Source organism: Vombatus ursinus, unplaced genomic scaffold, assembly GCF_900497805.2.
Source record: "Vombatus ursinus unplaced genomic scaffold, bare-nosed wombat genome assembly UNPS02014793.1, whole genome shotgun sequence".
NCBI classification, from domain to species: domain Eukaryota; kingdom Metazoa; phylum Chordata; class Mammalia; order Diprotodontia; family Vombatidae; genus Vombatus; species Vombatus ursinus.
In genome coordinates this window covers 7,017,491-7,045,416 of record NW_020954571.1, presented here as the reverse complement: position 1 = coordinate 7,045,416, position 27,926 = coordinate 7,017,491, and the positions used below count along the sequence as shown (strand labels likewise).

The following is a 27,926-nucleotide window of genomic DNA, read 5'->3' as shown; positions in this document are numbered from 1 at the left end:
CATTCATATAATTAGATAATAGTACATACCAATATAGTAAGACTAAAGCTAGAAACACCCCCCTTTTTTGTTCTCTTGTTTCTTTATTCCAGTTTACATGTATCTCAAAATGTGTAAACTGCTCAAAGAAACCACTGTTCTATTTTTTAAAAACTCTAAATTATAACCATCAACAAAAGCATTCAAATAAAAAACTTTTAAAAGACTATACATCAAACCATGAATTTCAAATTATTTACATTGTATAAAGAAATGTAGATATTAATTTTATTTATTTTCACTAACACTCCTTTCACCGTTAAGTATTCTGACCAATACTGTTTCTTGCAGAACTAAAAAGATCCCAAAGTCCACTTAACAAAGGAGTTTATAGACCTAAAGCAAAGAAGAAAGATAACATTCATTAACCTTTCTTAAAGCTATTAGTTGGGGAGTGATAAAGTCATTCATAGATTACAGAGAAGATAAAAATTGGTTATAATTATGGTGACATTAAGAAACTGACATGGGGTATACATTACCTCTTTAATTTTAGAAGCGAGCTGCTGCCTTTCTTTGGAAATTCGGGCAATTTCCTCATCTAAATTTGATCTCTAAAAAACAGAAATAACAACCACACTGTTAAAGCTAAGGATTACTAGAGAAAAGGATTTATGAATTTTTTTCCTATAGATTTTAAGTTTTCTTTAATGTAGTAAAAGCCAGTTTATCCTGTGGAAGAGATATCAAAATCACTATTAACCTATCCCACTCTTCAGCAATAAAATTCTATTCATTCAACAAATTTAATTCAACTCAACATGAACTGAATTGAGCCAGTACTCTCCATTTACTACACTGGAACATCAACACTTTATTTTTTGCTGATCTGAAATGTCAATCACTTAATCAGCTTCTTCCTATCTGATGTATAGTTAAGACTGTATCTACCTTTTGCCCCTTTTCACATCGATCCAAAGCACGCTGGCGAGAAAGCTTGTCTAATTTAATATCCAGATGTTCCTTTCTCTCATGCATCTCTTGAACATGACTGGGCAAGTCCTTTTCTAAAATGGTAAAGGTAAAAAGTAGACTTAATTAATACAACTAATATGGCTTAAACAACATAATCAAACAAATTCTAACTGGTAACTTCCAAGTTCCAAGAGAGTGCCAATTATATTTCACGTCCAAGTCATGCAGAGTATAATAAAATGAGTGGGGAAAGCTATATAAGCCTAGGTTCATACTTACTCATTCTGTGGTTAACTTGGCTATCCAAGCTGAATTTTAGGACTTCATTATTAATAGATTTTTCTGGACCCAGTCGCACTAAATTTATATCTCCACAATTTCCTGTATATAAAAATTGCATAGGATGATCAATGAGGAAAATTGTTGATTAATCCCTCCATTCCTCTCCCTTTCTTTATCTTTGACAGTAAAATATCTACCTTTTTTAAATTGATTTTCTAGATTCTCAGATTGAATGCTTTAGAAAATGATTAATATTTAACCTACAGGAAGTTTGGTTTATAAAAGTATTTTTATTCACATCAGATAACCCATTCTATCTGCCAAACTAAATTGAATTCCCAATCTCAAATATTCAGAGTTGACTACCTAACTTCGATTTTTACCTTCTAATTGCTATCCTGCAACCCAGCATCATCAAATTTCAACTATCAGAGTGTGGATAAGCATTATCTACAACAAGTTTTGCTCCTAGGTTGCTTTCCCCTGAAAGCTTCTGGAGCCACTTATAAGTGTGACAGGCGATCACAAAATATAAATTATTTAGGAATTATTCAGTACTATTTCCTTCCATTAGATGGCTAACTGTTAAGGTTACTAAATAAGGACTATGTCCCCAACAGAGATTCTGACATGACGAATAGTCTCACATTTCTCCTTCAAAAGTGCCTACACCAGACAACTAAAATAATAAAAAGACCATACCCAAGGGATTCTTCTTGTCTTGGCATTTTTCTTTAAATTCAAGGATGATTTTTTTCATAAGTTCATCAACAGCTGCATTAGAGGGTGCACATACAAGAACACGATTTCGTTTGATTTTGGCATTCAAGTTTTCATCTGAATCTCCTTTCCTTGGTTTCTACAGATTTCCCAAAGAAAAGACACAATGAGTTCTACTTTGCAATGTAATGTTTAAGCTATGTCTTGAGTCCAAACTATATTTGCCATTTCATACTTAAAGGTCACAAACAACAAAATTTTCCAGTCTCATATTGGACAGCCTCAATTCTATAAATAACATGTTTATTTTTCATAAGTTGAAACAGAAACCCCTAAATAATTCATTTGTTCACTCATTCATCAACAAACAAATTATGGCGTCACTGCATACAAAACACTGTATCGGGCAGAAAAGAAAGTTTAGATAAAACACAGTCCCTGCCCTCATAAAGCTTACAGTCTAGAAAAATCATTATGTAATATCTTTTAAAATGAGGAGGAAGAGGGGCAGCTAGGTGGTGCAGTGGATAGAACACTGGCCCTGGAGTCACGAGGACCTGAGTTCAAATCCAGCCTCAGACACTTGACACTTACTAGCTGTGTGACCCTAAGCAAGTCACTTAACCCCATTGCCTAGCCAGGAAAAAAAAAAACAGGGGGGAAGGGAGAAGGGAAAGGGGGGAACTGGGGACTCTTGATAGTCAGCAATGCAGAATAATTTTCTTCTCAATGTTAGAAGTTTTAACTAACCAACCAATAAGTATTTATTAAATGACTACTATATATGCTAAGTCTTGTGCTAGGTGCTGAGGTTACAAAGGAATGAAACAATCTGCTCTCAAGGAGTTTACATTCTCTCGAGGGAGACAATATATAAATACCTAAATATATAAATACAAGGTAGTTAATACAACATAGTTAGGAAGGAAGGCCATTACTTGTTGGAGGGATCAGGAAAGGCTATAGAAGAGGATGTTTGAACTGCATCTTGAAAGAAGTGAGGAATTTTATGAATCAAACCTAAGAAGAAAGTAAAATGTTGTAAACCACTGTTGATTAGAGAAATGCAAATCAAAACAACTCTGAGAAACCACATCACACCTAGCAGATTGGCTAACATGACAAAACAAGATAATGATAAATGCTGAAGAAGATGTGGGAAAACTGGAACACTAATACATTGCTGGTGGAGTTGTGAAATGATCCAACCATTTTGAAGAACCATTTGGAAAAATGCCCAAAGGGCTCTAAAACTGTGCCTACCCTTTGACCCAGCAATACCACTTCTAGGGCTGTATCCCAAAGAGATCACAAAAACAGGAAAAGGACCCACATGTACAAAAATATTTATAGCAGCTCTTTTTGCGGTGGCCAAGAATGGGAAATTGAGGGAATGCCCATCAATTGGGGAATGGCTGAACAAGTTTTGGTATATGAATGTAATGGAATACTATTGTACTGTAAGAAATGATGAGCAGGCAGACTTCAGAAAAACCTGGACTTATATGAACTGATGTTGAATGAAATAAGCAGAACCAGGAGACCACTGTACACAGTAACAGCCACATTATGGGATGACTAACTTTGATAGACTTGGCTCTTCTCAGCAATACAAAAGACAACTCCAAAAGACTCATGATGGAAATTGCTATCCACACCCAGACAAAGAAATATGGAGTCTGAATGCATATGGAAGCATACTATTTGCTCTTCTTTTCCTCTGTTGTTTTGTTTTACTATTTCATTCTTGTGGTTCCTCTCATTGGTTCTAACTGTTCTTTACATCATGACTAACGGGAAAATATGCTTAACATGAATGTATATGTACAGCCTATATCAGATTGTACATCATCTTGGTGGGAGGGGGATTTAAAACTCAAAATCTTATGGAAGTGAATGTTGAAAACTAAAAATAAATAAATTAATTATTTTTAAAAAGAAAAGAAAAGAAAGTACATTCAAACATGGGAAATGGCCAGTGCAAAGTCCTGGAAGCAGAAGCTATAGTATCATGTGTGAAAAACAGAAAGGCGGTCAGTTTGGCCAGACCAGAGAATGCAGGAAAGGGAGTTATGCATAATGAGGCTAGAAAAAGCAAGACCTAATTATGAAGGACTTTCAAAGCCAAATAAAAGTTTATATTTGATGCAAGAGGAGCCCCTGGAGTTTACTGAGTAAGTGACTGACCTGGTCAGACCTGCACTATAGGAAATTCATTTGTGGAGAAGATGAAAGAAGAGGTGGGATAGGAGAGATGCTATAGAGGCAGAAAAAGTAAAATTTGTCAACTGACTACATATGTGATGTGAGGAAAAGAGAAAAGTTGAAGAAGCCGGGGTTATGAAATGAAGTTATGACTAGAAGAACGATGGTACCTCTGATAGAAATAAGGAAGGTCAGTAGAGGAGAGGATTCAGGGGGAAAGATAATGAGGTTTTTTTGATCATGTTGGTTTAAGAAGTCTATAGGACATCGATTTTAAAATGTCCAAAAAGCAGTTGGTGATTCACAACTGAAGCTCAGGAAAGAGACTCAGGTTGGACCATTTGTATAAAGGTTATAATTAAAGCCACGGAAGCTGATAAGATCCCTGAGGGTACTTAGTAAGGAGGGAAGCGAGAACCTAGGGACCTGGGATATAGCCAGAGTTAGGGAGCATGATATGGCAGGTGAGTCAGGAAAAGAGACTGAAATGAAGTAGATAGGCAAGTAGGAGGAGAAGAGGAGACAGTAGTGTCATTAAAACCCAGAAAAAGAGCAAACTGGAAAGGATAGTCAACAGTGTCATATGCAGAGATGACAAAAGAATGAAGACTGAAAAAGGCCTATTAGATTTTGAAATTAAGTGTCACCAATTAAACTGGTAATTTTGAGAAGGGCAGTTTCAGTTTTACAATGAGGCCATGAACCTGAGAGGTTAGAAGAATGGTGGTGACCTCGATGAATATAAGGAAAGTTAGTAGAGGAGAGGGTTTGGAGGGTAAGACAAAGTCATTACGACTGTTACAGGGCAAATTCCATCACAGACTCATTATAAGAAAAATCTCTGAATAACAAATGTGTCTATTTCAATAACATTGGGTAAACACAAATTCCACTGCAAATAAATTAGAAAAGTCTCTCGGAGTTCATTTTAATGGGTTTTTTAAAATGAATGGAAGGAGGAAAGTTTCCTGGCTTGTTAATTTAATGCTGCAAAGTACGTCAACTACATCGTATCATCAATATCACCATCATCATCAGCTAGCATTTATATAGTGCTTTGACATTTACAAAGTGCTTCATAAACAGAATCTCATTTTATTCTCACAAAAATCCTAGGAGGTGGGTACTATTATTATCTCCATTTTACAGATGAAGAAACTGAGGCAGGCAAAAGTTAAGTGACATTCCCAGGGTCACATAGCTAGCAGGTATCTGAGGCAGAATGTGAAGCCAACTCTTCTTGATTTCAGGCCTGGCACTCTATCCATAGTACCATTTCATCAGTCTCCTCCTCATGTTCCCCTTGCACCCCTTTTTCTAGTCTTCTCACACCTTACCCGTCCCCATATACTTTTTGTTCCAGTGACACTGGCCCTCTTTGCTTTCCTTGAACAAGACTTTCCATCTCTTGACTACAGAAATTTTCACTGGCTGTCCTCCATGCCTGGAATACTCTACCTCTTCTTCTCTGTCTCCTGCCTTACCTGGCTTCCTTTAAGGCCCAGCTAAAATCTCATCTTCTACAGGAAGCCTTCCCCTATCCCTCTTAATTCTAATACCTTCCCTCTGTAGATTACTTCTATTTATCTTGTATAAAGCCGTGTTTATCCTACACATAGGAAACATGCTACTTCTTAGTTCTCCATTCAGTTTTAAATGTCTTTTGTTGTCTTACTGTCTGAAAAAATTAGTCATGTTCTTAAAATTTGCGGTTGTCATAGATATATTAAAACCTATTTCCTGTCAACTCAAAAGTTTCCTTCTTCCATGGCCATTCTTCTAATAGGCATTGTGAAATAGCAGTTTTATATCACAGACATATAGTAAAAGTGCAAAAACTATGTCAATACATAGTTACCGATGATAATCTGAATAAAGTTAACATAAGAAATTTGGTATATACCACAAAATATAACTCATCACACACATACATACACACACAGACACACACACACACACACCCTACCTCTGTCAGAATACGATACAATAGGCCAACAATAGTTTTTGATTTGCCAGTTCCAGGAGGTCCATGAATCAGACAGATTTTGGCAATTAATGGTGGTTGCTTTACCATGGCATATGCAACTTCAATTGCTTTTTTTTGATCTTCATTATAGTCTTTCAGGTAGGCAAGCTATATAAAAATGAAAATTAAATTATTTGCTTTTTCTTTTATAGCACACTGAAGGAAATGTAATGAAAGTTTAGATTTTGCTTTCCTCAGCTCAATTCAACACATATATTAAGCCTAGTATGTGTAAGGCACTGAAGATACAAAGACAAAAATGAAAAAGTACCTGCCCTAAAGGAGCTTGTATTCTCTTAACAGTATGTTATATGCACACAGATAAATAAATACAGTATAAATTGAGAATGGAGAAAAATGTTAACTGAGAGAGATAAAGGAGATTTCCAGGGAAGATAAAAGGAAGGCTTTGTGGACTCCAGTAACCTCTAAGCTGCACCTTGAAGGAAGATAAGGATTCTAAAAAACAGAGATGAGAAGTATACTCCAGGAAAAAAGTGATCTATTTTTTCTCTTTCTGATCTCCTATTTGTTTCTCCATTCCTTATAATGTGACTTCCATCCTCAAACTTGTCTGAAATCGCTCTCTCAAAAGTCAGCAATGATTTTTTAATTGCTAAATTAAATGGCCCTTTCTCATTCCCCATCCCTTCTTGATCTTTTCACAGTATCTGATCCAGCTGACCAGACCACCTCCCCTTCTTTTAGGTACACTACCCTCCTCTCTAGGTTTTTGTGATACTATTTCTATCATGGTTTGCCTCCTGTCTGCTTGATATTTCTTAATCTCCTTTGAAGGATCATTATCTAATGCATCCTCTATGTGTGGATGTACCCCCTCTTCTCTTCTTTTTCTTCCACTCACTTTCTTCATGATTTCATCAATGGACATAGGTTAAACTATAGCTTATATAGATTAACTCCCAAATCTACATATCCAGTTATTAGGTCTCTGAACTCTATTCCTGCATCTCCAGCTGCCTGCTGGACATTTCCACCTCGAAGTTCCACTGGCATCTCAAATTCAAAATTCATTATCTTCTACCTAAATCATCTCTCCTCCTAGCTCCTCTCTTTGTCAGGGCACCATGCACAATTCTTTCAATCACCCAGGTCTGCAATGCAGGAGTCATCTTTGATTTTTCACTTCCTAACAAATCAGTTGCCAAGTTTTGTTAATTCCTCAACATCTCTCACAACCATTCTCTTCTCTCCAATTCACTCAACCACCACCCTGAATCAGGCCCTCATCAACACTCATCTGGACTATTGTAATAGTTTCATAATTGGTCTTCCTGCATTTGACCTATCCCCTCTCCAATCTATCCTCCATACAGCTGCAAAAGGGACATTTTGAAACTTCAAAGTTTGGAAAGTGACAAAAGAAACTTCAGAGGCTTTCATTTCATTTCAGAGGCTTCGATAACATAAAATTTTTGCTGCCTGACATTTAAAGCCCTTCACAATCTGGTTCTAACCTATCTTTCCCTATCTAACCTATCTGATCGTACTATTCCCTCTGAAGTACTATATGTCCCAAACAAATTGGCTTACTTGTTATTCTCTGTACGTAACAGTCTAGCTCTTGTCTCTATGCCTTTGCATAGGCTGTCCCTCAAGTTTGCAATGTGTTCTCTCCTCATCTCACCTATTGGAAACTCTAACTCTAGTCAAGACTCAGTTCAAGTACCACCTTCAGTTGGAAACCTTTACTAATTCCCCTAGTTGTTATGTTCCACTTCTAAAAAGTTCCTTTGTATTTATTTTGTATAGATTTTTATATTATTTTTTTGTATACATGTTGTTTGCTGCCTCTATCCCTGCCAAATGTAAGCTACTTGAGGTCATGGACTGGTTTGCTTTTCTTTGTATCACTGTTGCTTACCACAGTGCCTGATATGTAATAAACACTTTAAAATGCTTGTTGAATTAAATAGAAAAGGCATGAGGAACAACTCATATAAATGCACATAATCTGGAGATGGAATGAAGAATTCAGGGAAGAGATGGTAGTCCATTATGGCTGTAAAGTAGAATGCATAAAAGGGAGTAATGTGAAATTAGGCTAAAAAGGTAGAAGCTGGGCTCATATTGTACAGGGCCTTAAAAGCTGGGCCAAGGAGCTTGCATTTATATCCTTGAGGAAACAGGCTTATTGAAGCCAATGATTGTTTTTAACTGGACAGTGATACAGTCACATTTGTTTTTGGAAATATCAATTTGGCAGCTATGTTGAGAATAGACTGGACTTGAAAAAGAAAGACTAGAAGCACGGAGACTAATTAATTGCCTACTACAACAGTTCAAGCAAGAGGTAAAACAAACTTATACCAGGGTTGTGGCCATTTGAGTAGCAAGAAGGGGGTAGATGTGAAAGCTGCTGTGGGAAAGTCACAGAAACACAGAATTTGAGAGTTGGAAGGCACTTCAGGGGTCATCTAGTCCAGTCTATAAATGAAAAGGAATCTCCCTAAAACATATACAAGCGGTCATCCAGCTTCTGCTTGAAGACCTCTAAGGAGGAAGAACCTACCAAATCTCAAGGCAGACCATTCCACTTTTGGACATCTCTAAATGCAGACAGTTCTTGCTTTAGATAAGCATTATGCAAATTTCATTCCATGGCAGGCCAGACCCTTGCCAGGAGTACTCCCCACGAGGCACCGAAGGAACTCTGGCTGGGGGGTGGAGGAGGGGTAGGAGAGGGAGCAGAGCCATAGAAGGAGGAGGAGGTCTGCAGAACAGTCCACTTAAGCAAGAACAGGCCATATTAGGAAGACTATCCTGACATAAAGCCAAGTTTGTTTTTAACTTTTACCCACTGGTTTTGTTTCCATCCCTCTGATGTCAAACAGAACAAATTTAATCCCTCCTCTACCTCAAAGTCCTTCAAATACTTGAAGAGAGCTATTATGTTTCCTCTGGGTCAAGTACTAGACAAGCAAGAAAATATAGTAACGAAAATTGCAATTTAATAATGTATAGTGATTATAGAGTATTTAAATCCAATCAATCCAGTCAACTACAGCTAGCAACTGACTAGATATAGGTGATAAGGATGAAGGAAAAATCAAGACTGAATCTAGTTGACTAAAGGACAAAGGTACTCTCAACAGGAATAAAGAAATTTGGAGGAGAGTCTGATATAGGAAAGATGATAATTAATTCTACTTTGGACATGTTGAATTTGAGATTTTTTTGGGACATCCAGGTAGCGATGTCAAGCAGGCAGCGGCAATGCAGGTTGAAAGTTCATGAAGAGGGAGTTAAGCTGGATGTATAGATTTGAAAGTCATCTGCATAAAGATGATAAGCAAGCCCACTGAAATAGATGAACTCATCAGGGTTGCAAATATACAGAAAGAAGTCCTAGGCCTGAGGTCCATGGAGAACACTCACACCGAAAGAAAGGAATATTTGGACTATGATTCAGCAAAGGCAGGTATAAAGAGAACCAGAAGAGACAGCAGTGTCTCAGAAGACAAAGAGGAAACAGAATGTCTAGAAAGAGGAGGCTGCCAACAAGTACAGAAAGCTCAGGGAAAACAGGACTGAGTTTTAAAACAATGGTAAATTTAGTAGTTAAAAGATCACTGGTTATTCTGGGAGAGACCACTTTCAGCAGAGATATGATTAGTAGACTTCAAGAAACTGAGAAGGGAGTAGAGCCAACATGTGTAAGTAGATCTTTTAAGGGTACCCTTAATCCTACTCCAATTCCCCAACCACCTACTTCCCAACTTAAGCTCCCCATTTTGGTGTTATCTTCTTCTAGTAGAATCTAAGCTTCCTGTAGGTAGGGATTAGTATTGTTTGTCTACGTGTCCCAAGCACTTAGCCCAATGCCTGGCACAGAGTAAGCTCTAAATAATGCTTGTTTTTTCAAATTCATTCATTCACTTTTCTAGGACAGTGAAAGTGAAGAAAAATGTAAGATGATATAGCTAAAGATGATCTCAAAGTCAAGTAAAAGCTGTTTTTACAAGGATGAGCATATTTGCAGGCTGCAGAAAAAGAATCAGTAGTAGAGGAAAGACAAAAAAAGATGGAATGGCTCATGAGGCAAGCCATTAGAAGAGATTAGAGATCACAGGCACAAATGAAGGAGTTAGCCTTGTTAAGAAGAGCCATCTTTTCTGCAGCAACTAGAACAACGGAGAAGACTGGTATGAATTTGGAGGGCTATGAAGTACAGAGCAGGAAAGAAAAGGAAATTAATGACAGATGACTACAATTTTTTCAGTAAAAGAGGTGGTGACTCTCTGCTTCTGGTAGTGACATTGAAGACTGAAGGAAATGTTTCGAACAGCCACTTTGGGGAATGTGAGACAAAGTAAATCAAGGAAGACAAACAACACTGAGAGACTAATTGAGAATGAAGAACAGATATTTGTAGGGGACCCAATCGTCATGGTTGGATGCCTTCAGTTTATTAGCTGCCAACTGTGTACAAGGCGCTATGCTAGGCACTGGAGATAAAAAGACAAAAATGAAAAAATCCTTTCCCTCAGGAAGTTGTACTTCTTTCTCCAACTCAGGAATAAGAACAGAGAAGGCAGCTAGTGGGATTATCAAGAATTGGGAATTGGCAGGGCAATGAAGAGCAGAAGAACAGAGGGCAAGGTGCTAAGAGTGGAGGATAGATCATAACTGAATTGGTTAAACATGGAACCAAGACTAAGAAAGTAATGAAATGAGATTGGAGTATGTATGGACTGGATAAACACAAACAGCAATTGTGAGAAGGATGCAATGTAATAAGTTGTAAGAAGAATGAAGAGTATGTTTGAAAGGATTAAGAGTGAAAGAGAAAAATTTTTCTTGAAATTACGATCAGAAGGATATTATTGAGTACAACATCATGAAAGTAGCAATAGGGGGAGGTGGTAAGGTCTAAGGAACCATCTCTGTGGATGGCTAAGGTAAAGCAAAGATAGAGATGTTTGCTTTCTCACTCTATCAGCACCAAATATGAACATAAAAAGATTTGGCTTCAAGACTTCTTTCACTTAATGAATCAGTTTCGTATTCCAACATCACCTCTGTATTGTTAAACTATTATCAGAGCTTACCTTGGGCTGTTCTTAATACTTTTGATTGACTTTACCAATCCCCAAAACTTTTAGTAAACCTCAATTATCTTTATGTTTTTCTTTTCTATATTCTTGATCTCTCTCAATAACACCTAAGCAATGGAAAAATAGCCTATATTTTTACTACTTCCTTCTAATTCTCCAGAGTTTTCATGCAACTATGCAAAATAGATGCATAATAAATTCTGACATAAAATAGCTTAGAAAAGTACTAACTAACCCAAGGCATTTGCACATGTCCCCTTCTCTATCTGTAAATATACATTTTATATTAATTCCTACATCAAATTATGATGAATTTAATCCTTTTCCAACATTCAAATGGGATGATCATAGGATTATAGATTTGGGCTGAAAAGGACCTCAGAAGTCATATACCCTAAACCCCTCATTTTACAGATTAGGAAAGTAAGGATCAGAGAGGCTAAACTACTTGCCAATGGTCATGCAACTAGCAACTAGCAGGATTTGAACCCTCTATCTTCTTAACTCCAAGTCTGGTACTCTATCCACTATGCTACACTTCACTGCTGTTCTATAAAGATACTTTCATCTCCTTACTCTACTGAAACATTTTCTTCCTGGAACAAGCCTACTGTACTCAGAATATTACTGTGCTTATAATATTAACCTAGTCTTATATTCAGAGAAGCAGGGAAATACAGTAAATTAAAATAATAATTTAATAGTTTATATTGGTTTTAGAGTATTTAAATGTAATGTTCGAACCTTCCCTGGCACACACACATAAATATTACTCACAATCCTCTCAGGAGCCATGTTCAGTGAATCTCGAGGACAAAAGTCTGAAGTACTTGGGTTCAGAATTGCCCTGGCCAGTGGAATCAGTGAATTCCGCCCCAAAAGAGACAAGGCTTTCAACTTCCGTTGTGTAGTCACCAAAGAACTGATCACAATACAGTCTACTGATTCATTTATGTGGAATGACAAATTGCCTTGAGTCTGGATGGAAAGGCAACCCTCAAATTGTGAATTATGTCCTATTATTGGGAGAAAGAAAATGTATACAGTATTACCAATGGATACAATCTAACTAAATGGGGCTTTCAGAATTAAACTTAACAAAATTGATTTTCTATATGCTGTCTTACTTTCTAGTAGATTATTTTCTATGCAAAGTAAATAGTGACTTGATTTCTTAAAGCTACATCTGTTAGTAAATTTAATTTCGCTTCTAAAAGCAAATGCAAAACAAAAAATATTAAGACTACAGAGAAGCACAGGAAGATTTATATGAACAGATACAAAGTGAAATAAGCAAAACCAGTAAAGAAATACACAATGAGTATACCGATGTAAACAGAAATAATAAACAAAAAGAAAATGAATGCTGTGTAATTATGATGACCAAGATTTGCCCCAAAAAAGAAATGAAAAAATGAACCTCCCTTCCTTTCTTTGCTGTGGTGGGAGACAATGGATGTGAGAAACTGCATGTGCTGTCAGACTCAATTGATGTGTTGGTTAATTTAGCTGAATTGCTTTCCCCCCCTTTCTTTATTCTTTGCAACAAGGGATGGTTCTCTAGGTAGGAGAACAGGGAAAGATATATTTGGAAATGAGGGTGATGTTTGTAAAAACACAAGATATCAATAATTTTTTTAAAAGAAAGCCACAGTCTAAAGGCCTTAGAGTTTCAATTAAACATGGTATTTCCTCTTGCAACTCTTTCCAAATGCATTCTATACAAAGGAATTAAGGACCTAGGTTCTACACATTTTAATAAAGCATACTACATATTAAAATGACAAAGTAGTGGATCAGATTGTAGTATTGGAAAGGATCTTTAATAATCATCCATTCCAAATCCCTTGTTTTACAAGGAAACTGAGGCCCAGAAAATTCAAGTGATTTGCCTACAGTTACACAGGTAGTAAGCAGCAGAGCCAGGATACGAACCTAGGTCTTCTGACTCCAAATCCAGTACTCTTTCCATTACACCATGGAGCCCTGTAATCATTTCAAGGAAATAAAGCCCCACATGTCTATGAAAAGGCATATGGAAGATACAACTCAATTCTTATCTTTAAATAGAAGAGGTTAAGGAAGCAATATACATAATACTGGGAGTCAGGGTCACCACAGACAGATACTTTAAAGTACAGAAATACTTTCAATTATTTTATAGATTTTGAATTATGCATTTAGAAATCTTAGTTATAAGTCATATAACTTGGTGAAAGACTGGAAATCAATTTACGATACAACTAAATATATTATTTTAAAAACAAAGAATTCCACAGATGACATCAATAAGAAGCAAGAGAGAATTAAAAAAAAAAAAAAAAAAAGAAACCAAAGCTTTAAAATTAGAAAAATTAATGCTAGGCCTAAATTTATAAAATTATGAAAACTACAAAAGACAACAGAGTGATGAAGCAACATAAAACACTATGTCTAGGGAAATAAATTATTTAAATGAGCAATGAAAAGCTATGGCTTTATTCTATTTTTGGCTGTAGTGTTTTGATTCACTTACTGACTGAAGAGCGTCGAAACTGAGATACGTAACCACAATGATACACTTGTTGATCTTTCATCTCACTTTCTTCTGCAGCAGCTTTTTTTTTTCCATTTAATTTTTTAGGAACCAAAAATACCAAGTCATTTTCCTTTGGATGTAGTTGTTTAGTCATATCACACTCCTGAAGACAAACTACAAGAAAAATTAAATCAGAAAAAAAATTACATGTTTATTATAAAAACTTATGTTTACTAAAGCTATGGTCAATAATAGAAATATTTTAAGTGGCTCCAAGTTAGCAAAATTCAAATCTTGTTACTACGACAAATTGAGTATATATTTAAACCACTCATATTACAAAAATGTACTAATAATTACTTTGCCAAGTGAAGTAGTATACAATCTTGAATATTACCATAAGTGACATAAATTTTTTTTTACTTAATATCAACACCACAAAACTGGGGAGATAATCATCAATTTAATTCTAATTTGTTATTAGCTCATATTAGCAAATTAGCTAAAGAATTTATTAATTTGGGGAGGTCAGTACATTTTTTAAAAATCAAGTGAGTCTTACTTATTCTTTCTTAAACAAAATAATTTAAGAGGTAGACATTCCACTGAATTCTTAACGTTATATGTCTATAAAAAGTCAACTGAGCTCCTTTCAGGCTACTACTGAAGACAAATGACACAGGCAGTTTTCCTCTGGTTATCGTCTCATGTCCTATGAACACTGCTCTGACTCGATGAAATTCTTTCTCTGATCCCCTTTCCCATTCTTGGCCTCTATGCTATAAGTATTTCCATAGTTATTCAGAAGGAAGCATCAGGCCCCTAAGTGAGCACATTTGCCAGTAGTAGTTGAATGGCCATCAGTATTTAACATCAAAAACATTTTTTATAAGTAGATACAAATTCTGCCTGACAGGTTTTCTTTTAAATGAGAACCATCCAATTGACAAATATTCCTATTTTCTGAATAAAAAACCAGAGTACCTGAACCTATTTCTCAAAACTCTTTAAAAATGAAAAAAAAAAATTTACCCACAAACTGCCCACAATTTATGTCACCAGGAGAAAAGCTTCGTAAATGGAGCTCATAGGCATTCTCTTTCTTTGGGTTGTCAATCCATTCTTGGGCCACCTAAATACAACAAAGTGGCAAATTAAGAATGCTAAAACATTTTAGGAAACCATTCTTTAAAGTATAATTTTTAAAATCACATTATATCTCAGCAAAAATTCATAACTAGAAGATCCAGATCTGGAAATGAGTGGATTACAGCAAAATTTGTAGTTAGTACTCCATTATTCATGTTAAGGGACATACCCCTTCCCTTTCCATTAATAACAAATGTATTTTGTATAGGAGCTAACTGGGAAGTATGCTGTGTCAAAACAAAATGTATCAATGAATTTAAAATGGAGGAAAAATTAACTGCCTGAAAGCTATAATCTGTTCAATTCAAGTGGCTGAAATATACAAATAACTCACATTTATATGAAGCTTTAGAGTTAAAAGTTTTATATATCTCAGCTGAGCTATCTTGTCCTTCAGAAAATCTCTGCTCTACCTTTAAATAGCCATATTTTGTCCCATGTTTTAATCTGCAAAGTACTTCAAATCCTTTTGGAAATAGGCATGGTGGAAATCTTAAATACATCTAAAATCTGAATCTAGAAGACAACTGAAGCTAAACATTTTAACAATATACCCTGATAACAGAATAAGACATTTTTAAAGATATGGCTATTGCAGAAATTCATTTTGCTTAACTATGCATATTTGTTACAAGGGTTTGTTTTTTCTTTCTTTTTTTTATTTCTCAAGGTGTGAGGTGGGATGGAGAGGAGAAAAAATTCTTTTCATTAAAAATTAATTTTTAAAATATGTTTTGTCAATCAGAAAAGATAGGAGAATGGCAAATTTCATAAAGGCAAAGATACATACTTACTGTTTCAAAAGTATTCAACATCAGCAAAGGGAAAAAAACATTTAGATAGTCTTGACAGTCCTGAAATGTGACAGGAACAGATCTTAAGGTGGACTGGCAAAGATCTGCTGGAGGTCCAAACTGATCGAAATTTACAAACATTTCATACTTCCATTTTAAAATCTCCTTAACAAAGCTGTCAAATACAGATTGCTGCACAGGAAAATTTGCAGAGGAAGTTTGAAAAGTTCTTTTCTTCTCAAGGGGACTTGGTGGAGCAGGTCTGTTGAAATAATTTGGAGAAGTCTGCATTTTCTGTGGTTGAAGAATGTTAGACAAATTTTTCCCCTCATCATTCAAAACTGGCTTGTGAACTAATGGAGAAACTGGTTGCATTAATTTTGACGTGGTTGTGGTTCTCAAATTTGTTTGATTTTTTGAAGCTGGTGGGAGTTTTAAACTATTTTCTATAGCTCTAGAAAGATGAGCATTTCGTGAATTACTACTTGAACTAAAAATCTTAGTAGTAGACTTTACAGTTTTGTTAGACAGTGAAAGTGGTAAGCCTGGTTTAGCAAAAACATAGTCATCAGATACTTTAGCTTCAGAATGTATAGAGCAATATTCATTCAGATTTTCCACAACATCAGTACAATCTTTGTGCTTACACTTTATACTACTCAAAGCCCTGTCCCCAGTGAGGTTTTCAGAATCTTCCTCCATTCTATCTTTTCCAATAGGAATTTCAAGGTCATGAAAACTCTCTACCTGTGAACTTAATTCCATATCTACAGGATCATGTTGTGTTAAAAACAAATTATTTTCCTCTGTATCACTGTTAACATCAGAGTCTGCCTCTCTAGAAGCTGTTCCCTCAGAATGAAAACAAGATAAGGGTTGGACAACCCCTGTTAGGTCACCTCCAACAGAAGATGAGTTGGATAAAGGGCTCTTTGAAGTAGAGACAGTGGTTCCATTTGTTTCTGCTCTAACATTTAATTCTGCACAACTTTGTTTGGTAGAAAGAGGACTATTATTAGCAACCGGTGATAGACTTTTTGCTTTAACTGTTTCTGTCTCAGAAAATGAGCTTTTTCTTTGATGCTTTTTATCAGTGCCTGGGGCTAGCTTGTTTTTTTCTTTAAAATTGTCACTGGGTCCAGAAGATGCTTGAATAATAGTTTCAGAATTCTGGACTGGTTTTGTAATTGCCTTTGGAGAAGAATCTTTACTATGAGTGGCAGAACGTCCTTGTTGGTTTTTGTGGGATTTGGGTCTTATCTGTCTTAAAAACTGAAGATCTTGACATGCCAACATTTTCTTGTTATTTTTGACAACCAGAGTCTGGGGAGTAATTAACTTTGTCTTCTTCTTTTGCTGAATATCAACTTCACCTGCAGTTTTTCCATGGTCACGTAACTTTACTACATAATCTAAAGATCTCTGGGACAAGTCAAATGCTTTTCGAGGCCTCTTTTTCAAACCCAGTTTTTCAGCAGTTGAAGTTGGTTCAGGACACTGGCGAAATTTCTTTGGAGGAATCACAGCAGGCATTGTTCTACAAAGTATCTTTTTGGGACTAGCTTGATTCATTTTTTTGTTTTGCCTTCTTGGGGGATTAACATTGGTTTTCTTTGAATTTTTAGAAAGTGATGGTCTTCTAAGTTTTGGACTGGAAAGAGACTGAGGAGAATACTGTTCACCTGACTCTTCAGAGGAAATTTCAACATTTAAATTAGGTGACACTGGAAGAGTGGATGTAGATTCTTTTTCCTCCTTCTCATCTACATTTTTAGTGTGCTCTTCAATAAGATCCCCAGAAATACAAATACGAGGTTTGTCTACCTTTCTTAAACATAATGAAAGATCTTCAGCCATAGGTACTTTAGATAGCTGTTTCTTACTCTTTGATTCAATTTGAAATTTCTCATTAGGAAAAACACCGCACTGTGAATCTAAATGTTCTTCAAGAGTTTCTGCTACCTTCTGAATAACTTCATCAGATATATAATCGGTATCATAACCCCAGTCATTTGTCTGATCATCTATGGCACTCTCACCTGTTGAAGACAAAAAAGAGTCTTGTTCTGGTTCACTTTCCTGAACAGAATTCTTGCTCTCTGGTTCAGAATTTTGCCAAACAGAAAATACTTCATATGGAGTTTCAAATTCAAAAAACTGTGAATCAGATTCCTCATCAAGCAAAGGGGATTTTGTTTTCTCTTCTTTTTCTAGTTTCTTTTCCAAAATGGCATTAGAAGTTGAAGGATTCTCTTCTGGAAATTCTCTCTTAATGCCTATTTTATCTGTTTTAATTTGTTTCTGAAGATTTGGTGATCTTTCATCACCACCATCATCATCATCATCATCATCATCTGAAATGATTATAATTTGATTTCTGGTGGTCTCCACAACAGAGGTTAATTCATTAACTTGGTTAACTTCAGACAGTCTCATAACATTTTTCACTTTTCTCTGTAGCTGGTAAGAACTTTCTGGAGTTGAATCTGAAGGAAAATTAAGAACATTAGTATGGACTATGAAAGAGGGTCTGTCAAGGTCTTTGTCTTTATCAGAATCTGTTAAGGTGCTAAATTTAAGGTTCTGAGGAGGCACTTCTTCTCTTGCCAAATTATGTGGAACATGATCATTATCATTATTAATTTCCTCACAATTACTGTCCTTTGATTCATGCCTATCTGTGTGATGTAAAAGCTGACATTTCTTCTTCAGTAAGGTATTTCTAATTGTTTTAAGTGAAACCATATCATCATCATCTTCATCACTATCACTTTCCTGTGGTAGGTCATCTTTTTTATGAAATGTTAAGGGATCTAGCTGTCTATCATTTGATTTTTTCTTTTCAACCAATGAATCATCATTTCTTGATTCTTGCTCTTCATTTGTTGTTTCCTTTGGAGTAATACAAGGCTCTGTCTGTGCTTTCTGTATTAAGGCAAACCCTTTCTGAACATCCACATCTTTGCATGGATTATGACTTCCCAAATTGGATGAACTCTGCTTTGATTCTAAATTGCTAACACTGGTGACCATGGTGGTTTTTTTGTGTTCCTTCATTACCTGTAATAATTTTGCACATAATTCATCTTTCTGTGCTTTAGTCCTAAACTTTGAGTTCCTAAAGCCAGAATCATTCTTTGAATGGGAATCATCACTTGAGCTTGATACATTTTGGGGAGAATCAGATCTAGAGTCAGTTGTCATCAAACATGTCTGAATATTTGTTGTTCTGTCATATCCTCCTTCCACTGCATTATTTTTTGAAGTCAAATTCTGTTGTATATTTGTGGAGTTGTTCTCTTCAGTACACTTCTGTTTTTCTACATTATCTAAAATTTCATGATTATGAGATCTGTTAGCATCAGGGTTTTTTTCCTGCCTTAAGCACGATTTAGTTGAAAAATGGTCATCTAGTTTTGACTCCTTTAAGTATGTTTGCTTATTTTCCTCCTCCCAACTATAATTTCTTCTTAGAGATGGACTGTCTTGTCCTTGATAGACATCAGCTCTCAGCGGTTCTTTAGAAAATGGTGGACTAGAACTGTCCTGAGAATATGTATCCTTTTTTGATTTCTCCATAGTTGCATCACTTTCTTCTTTAATGTAAATTGCAGGGGGGGTTTTACATGCTATGGCCCTATCCACAAAAGTGCTACATGGTAGTCCTTTGACTTTTTTGCTTTTAATGATTTGTTTCAAACATGTTTGTAATTCTAGGGTCTCCTGACTATTTAAATGCCAACCAAGGGACAAATTTCCCCTCAGAAGCAAGTTGAGTTTGTCTAAGAACTGTTTACAAAGAGTCTGCTGTCCAAGCTGGCAACCTTCTCTAAGAAGACTTCGGATCAGCTGCACACAAGCAAGCTGTACAGAATTAGATGGAATTGAGTGCAAAGGCAAAGAAGATATTACAGTTGCCCCTTTGGAGTAGCTTCCAGATGTCTTTTCAGCACTCCGTGCAAATGCTATGGTAGGAAGTTTAGCACATTTCACTACTGCTTCTACCCACTGCTGAGAACTAACCCATAGCAAATGCAAACAGTTCTTATTTCTATGCAGTTCAATTACTGACACCAGTATCAGAAGGAAAAACTCGGTGACCGTGTCACATACTGCTACTTTTTGGTTGAGGACATCTTTGACTTCTGAATATAGATGATGAATAACCTCTACTATGTAAGCTACACCCAAATCCTTGAGATCCATGAGGGACTGAACAAAAGGTATAAACCAAAGAAATGTGCTGTTATGAACACGCATGTCTTGTCCAATATCAGACTGAAGCACGCTGGCTAATGTTTCCATTTCTTCATACATGTTAGGGCAGTAATCAGGGCAAATAGCTGATCTCCATCCTGAATCCTAAGGTGAAAAAACACAATGATATTTAGTTAAAAATGAACTATTTAACATATGGGCTTTCTAGGCTATGTTAAAGTTGAAAGCATTAAACAAGATGTATTGCTAAACTTTTATAATATCTATGTTATTAAATTATTTTTAAATATAAAAACAGGTGGGTAGAAACAAGTTAGAATTTAGTATGAAGGTAACCTGAAAAGATACATTTCTATACCTCTCCCAATTCAGATACACTAAATAATACTGAGTTTCTTTAGTCCATTCTCCTCCCCCTTCAGTCAGTTTCCATCTCCTTCTAGACCTGTCCTCTTCTTCTACCTACCTGCCAAAACTATATTTTGCCTTCTAGAAGTTCACATGTGCAACTATATCTGTGTAGTTAGTATGCTAAAGATGGCCAGGGCATTGCTAACATCTTCAGTTTGAGATGCTGCATGGTGTCCAAAAAGTATATTATATTGTAAAACCTGGGTATAATCCTAGATTTGCCACTTACTAGTTGCTTGATATTAAGCAAATCATTTAACCTCCACTGAGCTTCAGTAGCCTCATCTGTAAAATGAGGATAATAATTATACTCCACTGGGTTGTAGTGAATATCAAATAAGATAACTGTAAATAGTAAAAGACTATAAAAACGTATGGCATTAACAACTGAACAAAGCTAAAGTTACAAAGAACTGCTAATTGGGTCCATGACAAATTTATGTTCTTTAATTTCAAGTGGTCCCTCAATGACTCAAGGCAATTGTTTAACCTTCCCTAAATGATTCTCTATTCTACTCACTACAAGGGCCCTTCCACACATTCTCTTTTCTTTTTAAGACACAGCACCTTTACAAAGATCAACTATATATGATTGCATAAAACCTCATAAATAAATGCATAAAAGTAGAAATACTAAATACATTTTATTACATATATTCATTTATAGTTAATGAAAGACTGAAGAAAGGATTAAAAATTAACTGGAAACTAAATAACATAATCATAAAGAATCAGTGAGTCAGAACAAATCACAGAAACAATAGTTTCTTTTAAGATCATGACAATAGCGAGACAACGTAACAAAATTTGGGGGATACAGCTTACGCAGCCTCTTAAGGGAAAGTTTGTATTTCTAAATACTTTGATCAACAAAAAAGAGAACAAACAAATCAATGAATTGGGCATGCAAATAAAAAAATAAAAAACTAATAAATTATAAAACCTCAATTAAAGACTAAGAGAAATTCTGAATATCAAAGAAGAGTACAACAAAATTCAAAGCAAAACAAAAAGTCTCATTGAATTAATAAAACTAGAAGTTGACTTTTTAAAGAAAAAAATAAAGAAATACACCATTAGCTAATTTTATTTTTTAAAAAGAGGGAAACCAAATTACCAGTATCCAAAATTAAAAAAAGAAATGAAGGAAATTATTAGAAACAATTTGGCCCATTTCCATGCCAATGAAAATCAACAACTTAAATGAAACAGATGAATATATGCAAAAACACAAGATGCCCAGATAAACAGACTAAGAAATAAAGAATTTAAGTAACAATCTTAAGGGGAGAAACCACTTAACTAGCCATAAATAGTCTCCCAAAGGAGGAACCTTCAAAAACAGAGATTTACAAGCAAATGTCATCAGACGTTCCAAGAACAATTAATTCCAATACTACATAAACTATCTGAAAGAAAAGGAGAAGGGGTCCTACCAAATTTTTTCTACGATACAAATACTGTCTTATTATCTAAATCAAGGAGAATCAAAACAGAGAAAGAAAACGATATACCAATATCCCCAATGAATACTAAGACAAAAATTTAAATAAAATATTAGCAAAGATGCTATGGCAAAGGTTCTCTTAACCCGGAGTCTGTGAATAGAATTTCAATGTATTTGGTCTCCTTTGTTACCCTATGTATCTTATTTTGTGCATTTTAAAACATTATTTTGAGAAGGTGAACCCATTAGCTTCACCAGATTGCCAAAGGAGTTTTAGACAAAAAAGATTAAGTACAGCAACATTATTTATCATACTTGTAGGATATTAAAAAACCCCATATAAATCATCAATATTTCTCTGAGCTACAAAAAAAAAAAAAATCCAGTAGGAAGAGATAGAATAAGAAATTCCATTTGAAATAAGTCCAGACATTCACCTCAAGTTGGTAGCAAACAGTGGGTACCAGCCAATGTTCCCCCATCATTCCTTGGATGCAGCCTGTGCTTGGTTCCATTCAAGCTCCTCTTCGGGACCCCCTCAAGGCAGGGACAGCTCTACACCCCTTGCCAGCAGGAAGCAGTTTCAGAAGCCAAGACCTTCGCCCCTTATCCCACAAGAATTTGGGTCCCATTTGTTTGAGGAGAGAATGATGGGGTTGGGATCCGGACCCCAGAAAGGAAAAACCCTGGATTTTCCCACATGGCCAAATATCTGGCTTTCGCTTGAGGCTGTAATCCCATCAACTGGCCTTTCACTGTAGCTACACTCAAACTCCCAATTCTGTTACCCTTAACCTAGCCTGGCCTTCCTTTGTCTTACCTCCCTAAGGCCCCCAGTTATTTCCCACCCTTAATCCTAGCTAGGCTCTATTCTCCCTTGACTACTCCAGGTCCCAGAGCTCACCCCAGCTTACTAGCCACTCCTAGGTCCCTCCCACAGTCTTTCTGTACATAAGGTCCACCTTGTCTCCATTAAGATGCTTAGATTCTTAAAATCTAGTCATTGCTTAGATTCTTAAAATCTAGTGGAGAGATTGAGAGAAAGTAGACAAATCAATGCATTGTCAGTACACCTGTGAAATGGTCCAAACATTTTTGAAAGCAATTTAGAACTATATCCAAAAAGTCAATAAAACTGTACACTCTTTGACCCAGTAACACAGGTGAATATATTCCAAAGATATTGAAAACAGAAAGAAAGGACCCACATGTGAATAAAAATATTTATAACAGCTTTCCGTAGTGGCAAAAAATTGGAATTAAGGGGAGTATAATGGAATACTACAGTGTAGTAAGAAATGGCGAAAGTGATGTTTTCAAAGAAAACTAGGAACACTTGTATCAACTGATAGAAAACGAAGTACGCAGGACTGGCAGGACAATTTATACATTTGTAACAACATCATAAAAACAAACAATTTTGAAAGACTTAAGAGGTCTGATCAACACAATAACCACTAAAATTCCAGATGAAGCATGCTACCCCCCTTCTGATGGAGGTGATGGACTCAGAGTACAGAATGAGACATAGGTTTTTTTGGATATGGCCAGTGTGGGATTTGTTTTCCTTGACTATGCATATTTGTTATGAGGGTTTTGTTTTTCTTTTTTTTTTTTTCAATGGGAAAGGAGGGAGATGGGAGAGAAAATAGATTTTGTTCATTGAAAAAAAATTTTTAAAAGTCAACATGTATGTTAGTAAAGTCAGAAAAGCAGTAAGCCAAATTATTATGCAGAACATTATTCAACTGTAATCCTAACTTCTTTAGCATAAAAAGGCAGTACAATTTCATTTATTTTTTCAAAACAAATATTAAGTTTTTTATACCTTTTTGGTCTTTTCAGGATTATAATTGTACACAATCTGGCTGCAAGTCACCATTTCCTCCAAATCTGACTCAGGCTCTAACTTCGTCCTTAAAACATTAAGAAATAAATAAAAGTACTTTGAATAGAGAAATATACTCCAAGAGTAAAGGAACTATGTTACTAGCACAAAACTAACACAAAGAGATTTTTAAATCAATCAATAAGCATTTATTAAGCACCTCCTATGTGCCACACATTGAACAGAAGTTAATAGAACTAACCTTGTGGAACTATTGCGTATATTTTGAATTTCTTTGTTGTAGCTCACATTATTAATAATGGTCTGGAATGCTTCAATGGGATCAATAAGTTGACCCCAGACTTTTGAGCCAAGGCGATCCAGAATCACCATGAAGCAATGCAATGCTGGCCAGAAAGGATCTACACTATCCTCTGAAATATAAATTAACAATAGTTCAATGAGAGGAAGATTTGAGAAAAACTGCTACAGATAACTGTACATTTTTTACCCCAAATGTCATTATTAAATGTATACAAAATTAAAAGCTTAGCAACAAAAAACTTTAAATAAAACATACTAGCCATCTTTAAAGAAACAGATATGATTTTTTTTTTATATTCAAGGAAGGTCTATCAAAGCCCCTACTATAAATGGTATACAAGTATGGTGGTACACAATTATGATTTTTGTAAAAGTGTTTCTCCCTTTGAGGAGACTCAAGGGAAAGACATACATTTTTGGACATGGACGTGGATGAAGTATAGATATGTTTTACTTGGCTATATTTAATTGTTACAAAGTAGACTGATTTTGTCTTTTTGTTTTGTTTTGCTTTAATACTAGTAATACAGATGCCAAAAAAGAAGAAGAAAAGAGGGTCACTTTAGTATTGTAAAAAAGATGCACAGGGGGGCAGCTAGGTGGCGCAGTGGATAGAGCACCGGCTCTGAAGTCAGGAGGACCTGAGTTCAAATCCGGCCTCAGACCAAACACTTGACACATACTAGCTGTGTGACCTTGGGCAAATCACTTAACCCCGATTGCCTCACTAAAAAAAAAAAAAAAGATGCACAGAAAAGAACAGAAAGAAGTTCAGAAGAAAGATACAGACTAGCAGGACAGCTGTACCATTTATAGATTCGTGCTTTCATGTGCAATTTTTTGGTTTTGTTTTGTATAGAGAATTGCTTGTGTTTAATGATGTTTGTCAAGAACAGAATTACAAAAAATTAAGATAAAAGTGTTTCTTTTCCCCCCTTCCCACATACCCTTCCCATACTAGTCAGGCATTGTCTTAACATCTTTCCAAAAGTTACCCAGATCACCATCACCAAATCTTGGCCTGACACTGAGCGTAGAAGTAGAAAATAAAACTGGACTTGTTCACAGTAAAGCAAATTCTCACAGTGACATTAACAATTTAAGAGTTTCTGCATTACAATATATCAAAGTATTCTGCCCAAGTAGTTTGTTACCATCTGATTGCTTTTCCATGGTGTGAAGTATTGATTGCATAAAATCATTTTGCTTGTCTGAGCCCAGCAACAAAGAATCCATTGCTTGCTCCTCAAGAATAGTTAGCAACATACAGATTCCTGAAAAACAATTTCATATTTCTCTGAAATCATTAGCTCCTCAAAAATGAACAGCAACATATAGATTCATGAAATATAATTTACTGTTTCTCTGAAATATTAAGATTAACAACATATTAAAAAGCATTCTAAGATATAGTTGGCCAAAGGAACTATTCGGCAGGGACTAAATAAGTAATGCCTGGCAGCTTTGAGCTCTTTAGACAAAGCTCAATCAAGAAACTACTTTTGGCAGTCTAAAACAAAGGCATTTCTACACAACCCTTAAATACTCCTAAGGCACTTGAAAATTTAGGGCAATCAATCTGATGAAAAAACAGAGAAATTTTTGTTGAGCAGACAATCATCTCAGATGATTGTGATCATATATAGAATAAATTTATCTCAGATATATAATTTTTAAAAATATTTTTCCTTTGTTTTCCCACTAGGAAAACTCACAGGTGAAAAAAGGCATTAAAGACCAAATGTTATTAAAATTCTTCTGTGGTAACAGAATTTTGTTACATCAAATATTGCTTTAAAGAAGAGGTCCATTGGTTAGTATTTGACAATATTTTAGTTACAAAGATTTAAACTTTTTTGCAATGGTATTTATAAAGAGGTTTGAGTTGTAGAAATAACTTTAAGAGTTCACATGACTCCTCTTAAATACTCTTGAAAATTTAGGGCTTTCTAAAGTTATTTCAATGACAGAATAAGAACTAGGTAGCACCTGGGAGATACTCGATAATAATCTTGTAATCACATCATAAATGGAGAAGAATTCCCATGCAGGACACCTGAAATCAACTGAGAAAATCCAACACAGTAAGAATAAAACTTACCTAACCAGTAGTTTTTGTAGTTGTTTGTGTCATACATGTGAGATGGCAGAAGGACAAGTTTACCCTTCTCGAATTCTGAAGAAGTGTAAATATCTGGACTTTCTAAAAGCCCCAACTCAATAACTCTAAACAAGCAAGTCAATACTTCCTGTAAATCATAGTAATCATCTCTGTCTACCTTGCCCAAGTTTCTGGCTGTTAGAATAGCCCATCGTCGAACCTATATGAAAGAAAGAAAAAGCACATATTAAAAAGATCGAGAACTATGATGAGACTTGGCATTTTTAATTAAATCAAAGCTTAACTCTAAATTAAAGCCGTTGGTTAAAATAATAAGATAAGAAAGAAGTTTATTATGAATTTTATTTTAAAATGAGAAATGTAATAAGAATGAATGCTTTCTTTGATTCTATGTTTCTATTTTTTACCTTTGTATAAAAACTTGTAAACCTTTAGCGTAAAATTTAAGAATTTTTAAAAAATGCTTTGAATTATAAAATATATTTTCAAAACTGAAATCAAACAGTCCTCATAGAACAAGCTACAAACTAGGACTCAAAATTTCTTTATACAACAGTATGTCACATCATAAAAATATCAATTTGATGCAACTAAATATTATAGGTAATATTAATGGAAGGCTTTAGTAATGACAAAAACAATGTAGTATAAGAGCCTAAATATGCAATAAATGTCACCTTACAGCCATAGCACATTCACAACTCACCATTTCATTGGGATGTACCAAGAACAAATAGATCCCTGGATGTTTGTCAAATACCTGAAAGGAGCAGTTAGCTTGCTCCATCCTACAAAGTGCTTCAACACATAATTCATCTAAATAGAAAGAAAAACACAGTAAATGTAATATGAAAATATATATCAGCTAAAATTAAAGTAGCCTATTCTGTTTACTTCAATGGTTTTAAGGGTAAATAAAAAGTTATGTAAAAGAATCATTAGATTACCATGAAAACTTCAGGGAACAAGTTTTTGTTTTGTTTTGTGCTTTTTGGTGAGGCAAACGGGGGGTTAAGTGGCTTGCCCAGGGTCACATAGCTAGTGTCAAGTATCTGAGACTGGATTTGAACTCAGGTCCTCCTGACTCCAATGCTGGAGCACTATCCACTACGCCACCTAGCTGTCCCATAAAGTTCTATTTTACCTTTTTTTTTTTTTTTGCCCAGAGTCATAGAGCTAGTGAGTATCAAGTGTCTGAGATCACTTTTGAACTCAGGTCCTCCTAACTCCAAGACCAGAGCTCTATCCACTGCACCACCTAGCTGCCCAACAAGTTTTCTAATGAATCCTTTTCACTTTAATAGAAAAATCCAAAGCATCATGATAATAATGGAAAGAGCTTGGGCTAACATAACCTAAGCTCTGCTGAATAACCTTAGACAAGTCATTTCACTATTCTGTATCTCACTTTCTTCATCTGTAAAATAAGGTGGAACCAGATGACATCAAAGATCACTTCCAAACCTAGCACTGTAATTTTTATTTAGTTATTAGGCTACTCTGCTACTCTCAGAGGCTACAACAACAAAAGTGACAGTCTCTACCTTCAAGGAACCTATATTTTATTGGAAAGAATCATCATGTACCCAAATAAGTAAAAATATATGTATATACAAAACAAATACAAAGTAATTTTTGGGGGCAACATATAGAACACAAAAAAATGGAGTGACTCTGGAAAGACTGTGTAGGAGGTGGTATTTTATCCTTAAAGTGAGGGATTTCTTTTTTCTTTATTTTTGTTTTTTTTTGGGGGGTGGGGTTGGGCAATGGGGGTTAAGTGACTTGCCCAGGGTCACACAGCTATTAAGTGTTATGTGTCTGAGGTGGGATTTGAACTCAGGTCTTCC

At 35.4% G+C, this 27,926-nt stretch overlaps 1 protein-coding gene across 3 annotated transcripts in view; it reads right to left on the bottom strand.

The window, feature by feature from the left end:
* Window positions 1-27,926, bottom strand: part of SETX (senataxin) — a 92,512-nt gene that overhangs the window by 27,387 nt on the left and 37,199 nt on the right. For all 3 annotated transcript variants that reach the window (XM_027869290.1, XM_027869291.1, XM_027869289.1), the window contains exons 4-17: window positions 26,783-26,892; window positions 26,056-26,275; window positions 25,109-25,228; window positions 23,893-24,064; window positions 23,631-23,718; window positions 15,727-20,088; window positions 14,816-14,915; window positions 13,781-13,957; window positions 12,043-12,281; window positions 6,128-6,295; window positions 1,939-2,095; window positions 1,234-1,335; window positions 931-1,046; window positions 522-593 (exon numbers count right to left, since the gene is read on the bottom strand). In XM_027869290.1, coding sequence (XP_027725091.1) covers window positions 522-593; window positions 931-1,046; window positions 1,234-1,335; window positions 1,939-2,095; window positions 6,128-6,295; window positions 12,043-12,281; window positions 13,781-13,957; window positions 14,816-14,915; window positions 15,727-20,088; window positions 23,631-23,718; window positions 23,893-24,064; window positions 25,109-25,228; window positions 26,056-26,275; window positions 26,783-26,892 — 6,203 coding nt within the window. The remainder of the gene's footprint in view (window positions 1-521; window positions 594-930; window positions 1,047-1,233; window positions 1,336-1,938; window positions 2,096-6,127; window positions 6,296-12,042; window positions 12,282-13,780; window positions 13,958-14,815; window positions 14,916-15,726; window positions 20,089-23,630; window positions 23,719-23,892; window positions 24,065-25,108; window positions 25,229-26,055; window positions 26,276-26,782; window positions 26,893-27,926) is intronic.